Source organism: the organism of the source record quoted next, assembly GCF_019968985.1.
Source record: "MAG: Porospora cf. gigantea B chromosome Unknown PgB_NODE_1678_length_5100_cov_214.429, whole genome shotgun sequence".
Classification (NCBI taxonomy): Eukaryota; Apicomplexa; class Conoidasida; order Eugregarinorida; family Porosporidae; genus Porospora; species Porospora cf. gigantea B.
The window spans coordinates 1-5,100 of record NW_027178727.1 but is presented as its reverse complement, the minus strand read 5'-3'; the positions used below and the strand labels follow the sequence as shown (position 1 = coordinate 5,100).

Below are 5,100 nucleotides of genomic sequence, written 5' to 3'. Positions count from 1 at the left end.
AGAGTGAAAGCCAGGAGAGCGTGCTCTCTAGTCTGGCCCTCCTTGGAGAAAGCGCCTTCGAAGCCACCCTGATCGGCAGGGACGACGAGGAGAGCGACATCGGCCTGGGAAGTACCAGTAATCATGTTCTTGATGAAGTCCCTATGGCCGGGGGCATCGATGACAGTGTAGTGGTACTTGGGAGTCTCGAACTGCCAAAGGGCGATATCGATGGTAATACCACGCTCGCGCTCAGCCTTGAGCTTGTCCAGTACCCACGCGTACTTGAAGGACCCCTTACCCATGTCAGAAGACTCCTTCTCAAACTTCTCGATGGTTCTCTTGTCAATACCGCCAAGCTTGTAGATCAGATGTCCGGTGGTGGTGGACTTGCCGGAGTCGACGTGGCCGATGACGACAAGGTTGATGTGAGTCTTCTGCTTGCCCATTGTCCTTAATGCGAATTACGTTTATTTTGACTAGTCAGTGCATGAGTTGCCCCACTGCATAGAGTCACGTTCAGTACAGCTTTCGCAAGCCACCCCAAAGATGCATTCAGCGTCCCTCCCGCAGATTTCTAAATTGTCATCATTAGACGAGAAAGGAGTGACGGCGTGGGCCCTCATCGTCCTGAAGGCCGAGCTCGTCGAGGACCCGCTTCTCCAGATTCAATAGCCGCTCTCGCTCCAGGTTGCCCTCCACACGGCCGCCAGCCGACCGTCGCGCGGAGACAAGACGCTCCTCCAACTTGACTATCTTGAGTGCTTTGAGGCTTGTTACCCGCATCTTATGCGCAGTGCAACCCTGATAAAGGACCAACAAGAAGCCCAACGCGGAAGCAAACAGCGCCAACGCTGTGAGGAACCGGCCCATTTGTATGGCTGCCGTCCGGCCGAAGATGGCTTCTATCTTCAGCATGCTAAACGCCACGACCAAACCGGCGATGGCTCCGCCAGCATGAGCAGCCCAGTCGCTTTCGGCACCGCCGGCTGCGTGTTTCAGTTTCGTTTCACTCACAAGCAGCTGCAGGCGCCAAAGCCGGAACGAATGACACTAGGGACAACGCCATACGTTGGTACTTTTCGTTGCTATCCAGACCAACTGCTTGATGGAATCAGGCGACACTCACCAACGGTCAGAGCAACGTACATCCAGCCGGTCGAGTAGCCGAAGCAGCCGCCAGACGCACCGATGGTGAGAAGCTGGTATCAAAGAAACCTTGCGACCTACGGCTCTCTTCAAAATGGTGAAGTACGAAAACAATGCGCCAACGACTGAGGATATCCACCACATTGGCAGCTGCCAGTAAAGCATCCAGTCGGTTTCCACTTTCGACTGAGAGCCTGTAGTCCAAAACCAGATGGCCAGAACTAGCCCAAGGCTGTTGTTCAGCAGGTGTTGCAGGTCGTAGTGCAGGTAGATACATGTTGTACATCGAGGCAGGTTGACCCAGAAGGAGTCCACTCCGTGAGTCGACGCGCCCAGCGCCACGAGTGCTGAGACACCTCCACGAAAGTCAAACATTCCGTCTAGAACAGCGGACATCACGAGGATCAGGAAAAACCAGAGGCCCCAGCTGCCCACCAGCAAGTACGTGGTGTTCTCGACATACCACGATGGCGCGGTGTACGTCTCCTGAGACGCCTTAGGCTTCTTTAATCGTCGGGGATGGCGTCGTAGCCCAGATGCGTGGTCAGAAGAGGGTTGGTGCGGTTTCTGGGCACATACGACACAGAAACCCAAAGCCACTAATAACGGCCGCATACCGTGTGCAGTGGTGTGCACTCAGAGGACAACCTAAAAACCGATCAAAAATGACACTGCGTCGACTGGAATATTTGCATTGTGTAGAGACTGGTTTGACAATCATTCTAATGTATGAACTTGGTAAGATTCTCCGTGTTGAGTCAGATTAATCCAGCACGATCCACTTCTGGTGCGATGCTGGCGCCAACTAGAGAGATTCGGGAGTTTTATTGATCAGACTAGCGACGAAATCCATCGCGGCCTTGACCTCTGGGAGGTAGCTGTTGCCAAATAGTAGCAGGTGGTTGAGCTGGTGGAACAAATTGTATATGGACCTCCGATCAGTCCATCGGGCTGGCGGTTCCCACTGACTCATCACGCCAGCCATGCGAGCTCTGGGACAGCCGTGAAGGGCCATCATCCCGTGATCGACCTCACGGTCACCAACAAACGGGCAGATGTCGAAGAAGATGGGCTGTGTGGACTCCACAGGCAGCTGATCCAGAGGGAATCCAGATTTGAGTGCCGCCTCCACGGCAAGCCAGTCCACTGGCTGACAAAACGCCATGTTACCGGCCCAGAGGTCGCCATGTACTAACGACGGCTGGATGTGTGATTCGTGAGCGTTGAGAAAGTACCTCGACTTGTCACATACGATCTTGGTGTTCGAAAATCTGTCTGAGAAAAAAAATGACGAGCCTCACATGTGACCCCTTCGTGCCAATTGTGCGAAAAGTGGAATCAGCCGTGAATCCGTGAAGAAATCGCCCCAATGGGAAGTCCACGGATTTCGCACCAAGGTGGACCCGCAAGAATTGTTGAGAAAGAAGCCCCAGGGGCGCGATTCCCCAGGGTGAACCGCATCTGAGGTGTCTGTCAGTAAGATCGAGGATTCGGGTAGGAAGCGAGGAGAAAACTTCCGAGGTTCTACGGGTGTGCTGTGGAAGGCTGTGAGACGAGAAGCCCAAACCTGCTCGTCTCCTCCTCGGAGGAGCGTAGTGTACTCCATCAGCACGAAATCGACACAGATTCCCTCATGCCGTACGATGCCTCCGAGAAGGACAAACGGCGTTCGCATGCTCTCCGACGAGCAGTGCTCGTTGACAACGGCCAGCCCTTCCGCCTCTGCCATGAGCAGTGGGGGGAGATCACTCGAGGCTTCCCAGGAATTGTACTTGAAGAACAGCTTGATGGTGAGGGCCTCTCCCGTTCCAGTGGTCCAGACGGAGCGTACAACGCTCGTGTGCGCCACCGTCGGCATGATTGGCCGCGTTTGCGCTGACGGCCACTCTAAATGGTCGAGCGAAAGCGCCTTCATACATCGCATGAATGCGCCGAGCTTCTCGCAATTTGGAGGCAAGGACGATGGCGTCACCCTTTCCAGATAGGCGCAGAGCTGCTGCTCCACGCTGTGAAGACATATTTGAGGATCCATTGGGGGTCTTTCTGTGAAATCCTCAAATCTGTAGATCGTTTAGTCGCACCTGCGAACTTTGTTGTACCTTGCAGAGAGAGCGTGACATTCACTAAAGCTGACGCAGTCGTCAGAAACTATTTTGTGTGCAGTTGGTCGGGCCGAGATTCACGCGCTGGCCCGCGCCCTCGCCTTCCGTTTCGACATACGAACTGGCCAGTCACGGCGGCGGAGTGACACCAACCAGGCGCGGAGAAATCGCGATATGTCCCCATTGGTTCTGACTCGTGATGAAGAGGAATTGATCCAGTGCTGTCGAAGTTTAGCCCAGGTCAGCCTGGTTAGTGTGTCCACCTACCGTGTGGTGCTCCGGTGCCTTCAAGTGATGGCTTACCTCGCCATTAATTTTCCCTCGAGGGTAGGTGATGGGATTTTATGATGACAGACTGCTTGCATGATGAAGCGGGCGTTGCACGCTGCTCACCAACGTGAGTCCTTCGCGTGTGAACCAGTTAACATCGCTCAAAAAAGGCAGACTCTTCAGGTCGAGCAGTGGTACGTAGATATTGAAGGCACGAAGAAGGCGGCCACTTTGAAGAGCCAGGCCCTAGAGGCCGTGGAAATCACACACACACCGGTGGAGTTGACCCGAGAAGCCCTAAAACAACGGCAGAGAGTCGATGCGGATCTCAGACGCATCCTCCTTGTACAGTCAGATCACAACTCCGCCCTGGCATTCCTCGATCACATGGACGATGTGATGACGCGGAAAGCAAAAAAAAAGCGGCTCTGCCATTCACTCGCCGATCCGAGGGATCCGTCGGGGCCTTCCAACAAGAGGCCTCGACGGAGCGAAGAGTCTAACGTAATGCCAGAGACGCGTGCTTCAGGCATGCGAGCTGTACCTGAACCGTCCTCTCACGTTCGTCCAGATCCGACAAGTTCTCGTCCACAAGAAGCAAGTCGACATAGCTCCCAGCGCGGCCGACCATCTAAGACCGACAAACCAAGAGACTCGCAAACAGACAAACCGAAAGATAGAGGCTCACGACGCAGCACTAGTGAGGGGACAACCTCGAACAACCACGAAACTGGTGGCAAGTTTGAAGTGAAGAGTAAAACTAAGAGCGCAAAGCGTGTCCACGAAAGACCCGTCATAGCACCAAAGGAGAAGTCTACCGTTTTGGACATCGGCTAGTCTCGTGATTTGCGTTTCTCTTTCTTGGCCTTCTTCTTAATCAACTTCACGACTGCGTCGTATTCAACACGTGCCTCTGCCATCACCTCCTCGTTCTTCTTGGGTACGACCCCTTCAGTCAAGTACAGGAGCCTGTCCTCCACTTGTGCAGCCATCTTCTGACCGAAAACGGGGGTGGCAATTTCACCGAAGGCGTCGATGCGGCTAGCCATACTGCACTTGTTCGCGAGATAACGAGAGATGCGCCCCTTGTTCTTCTGGGAAGCACGACCGATCGCGGATGACTGGAAGAGCAGTCCATACTTCGGAGTGTTGCCCTTCTTCTTAAGAGCGCGGAACAACGCCTTCTCGGCGCCAAGAATCTGCACCGTGGACGCAGGGGCCTTGGCCAAGTTGACCAGGGACCCAGCGTGAGAGATAAGCCGCGAAGCTAGGACCTCGCCCACAACGCACTTCAGGTTCGGCGCTACAACGTCCAGCTTGTCAGACAGGTACTCAGACAGCTCACGGCGCTGCTGTGAGAGCTTGGCCACCTGGGTGGCGAACTTGTGGATATTGGTGACATCGGTGTCCACCATCTCCTGACCCATAGACATCTTAGCGGCGGAGATCACCTCGTTGGCCAGGTCCTCGTCGCCGTCAAGTATGTCCACCAGAGATTGCATGGACTCCTCGGTCAAGTTCTCAAGGAAGTCCTCCTTGACGCCCACGAGCCGAACGACCTCACAAAACTTAGCGTTGTCCGTGACGATCTTCGCGAGCT

At 54.6% G+C, this 5,100-nt stretch overlaps 5 protein-coding genes across 9 annotated transcripts; 1 reads left to right on the top strand and 4 right to left on the bottom strand.

The window, feature by feature from the left end:
- On the bottom strand, positions 1–428 carry KVP17_005267 (uncharacterized protein; the record flags this gene model as incomplete). Its single annotated transcript, XM_068515072.1, has 1 exon — positions 1–428. A coding segment is annotated over one exon (428 nt), but the record flags the coding sequence as incomplete, so codon positions are not given.
- Positions 429–570: 142 nt separating this feature from the next.
- KVP17_002663 (uncharacterized protein) lies at positions 571–1,743 on the bottom strand (the record flags this gene model as incomplete). Of its 3 annotated transcripts, XM_068519140.1 has the most annotated exons (4): positions 571–968; positions 997–1,080; positions 1,109–1,181; positions 1,210–1,743. In XM_068519140.1, 4 exons carry the CDS (start codon positions 1,741–1,743, stop codon positions 571–573), a joined length of 1,089 nt encoding a protein of 362 aa, XP_068377942.1. The 3 variants fall into 3 exon arrangements, with proteins under 3 accessions (XP_068377942.1, XP_068377944.1, XP_068377943.1); XM_068519142.1 differs by lacking the exons at positions 997–1,080; positions 1,109–1,181; positions 1,210–1,743 and having other exon boundaries at positions 571–897; XM_068519141.1 differs by lacking the exons at positions 571–968; positions 997–1,080 and having other exon boundaries at positions 1,105–1,743.
- Positions 1,744–1,933: 190 nt separating this feature from the next.
- Positions 1,934–3,160, bottom strand: KVP17_002661 (uncharacterized protein; the record flags this gene model as incomplete). Of its 2 annotated transcripts, none has more annotated exons than XM_068519137.1 (2): positions 1,934–2,399; positions 2,430–3,160. In XM_068519137.1, the coding sequence occupies 2 exons, from the start codon at positions 3,158–3,160 to the stop codon at positions 1,934–1,936; spliced, it is 1,197 nt and encodes a 398-aa protein (XP_068377939.1). The 2 variants fall into 2 exon arrangements, with proteins under 2 accessions (XP_068377939.1, XP_068377938.1); XM_068519136.1 differs by having other exon boundaries at positions 1,934–2,403; positions 2,437–3,160.
- A 244-nt stretch (positions 3,161–3,404) lies between these two features.
- KVP17_005268 (uncharacterized protein) lies at positions 3,405–4,251 on the top strand (the record flags this gene model as incomplete). The annotated part of the gene is made up of 3 exons (XM_068515073.1): positions 3,405–3,557; positions 3,585–4,004; positions 4,030–4,251. 3 exons carry the CDS (start codon positions 3,405–3,407, stop codon positions 4,249–4,251), a joined length of 795 nt encoding a protein of 264 aa, XP_068377946.1.
- Positions 4,252–4,333: 82 nt separating this feature from the next.
- Positions 4,334–5,100, bottom strand: KVP17_002662 (uncharacterized protein; the record flags this gene model as incomplete). Of its 2 annotated transcripts, none has more annotated exons than XM_068519139.1 (1): positions 4,334–5,100. In XM_068519139.1, a coding segment is annotated over one exon (767 nt), but the record flags the coding sequence as incomplete, so codon positions are not given. The 2 variants fall into 2 exon arrangements, with proteins under 2 accessions (XP_068377941.1, XP_068377940.1); XM_068519138.1 differs by having other exon boundaries at positions 4,334–5,059.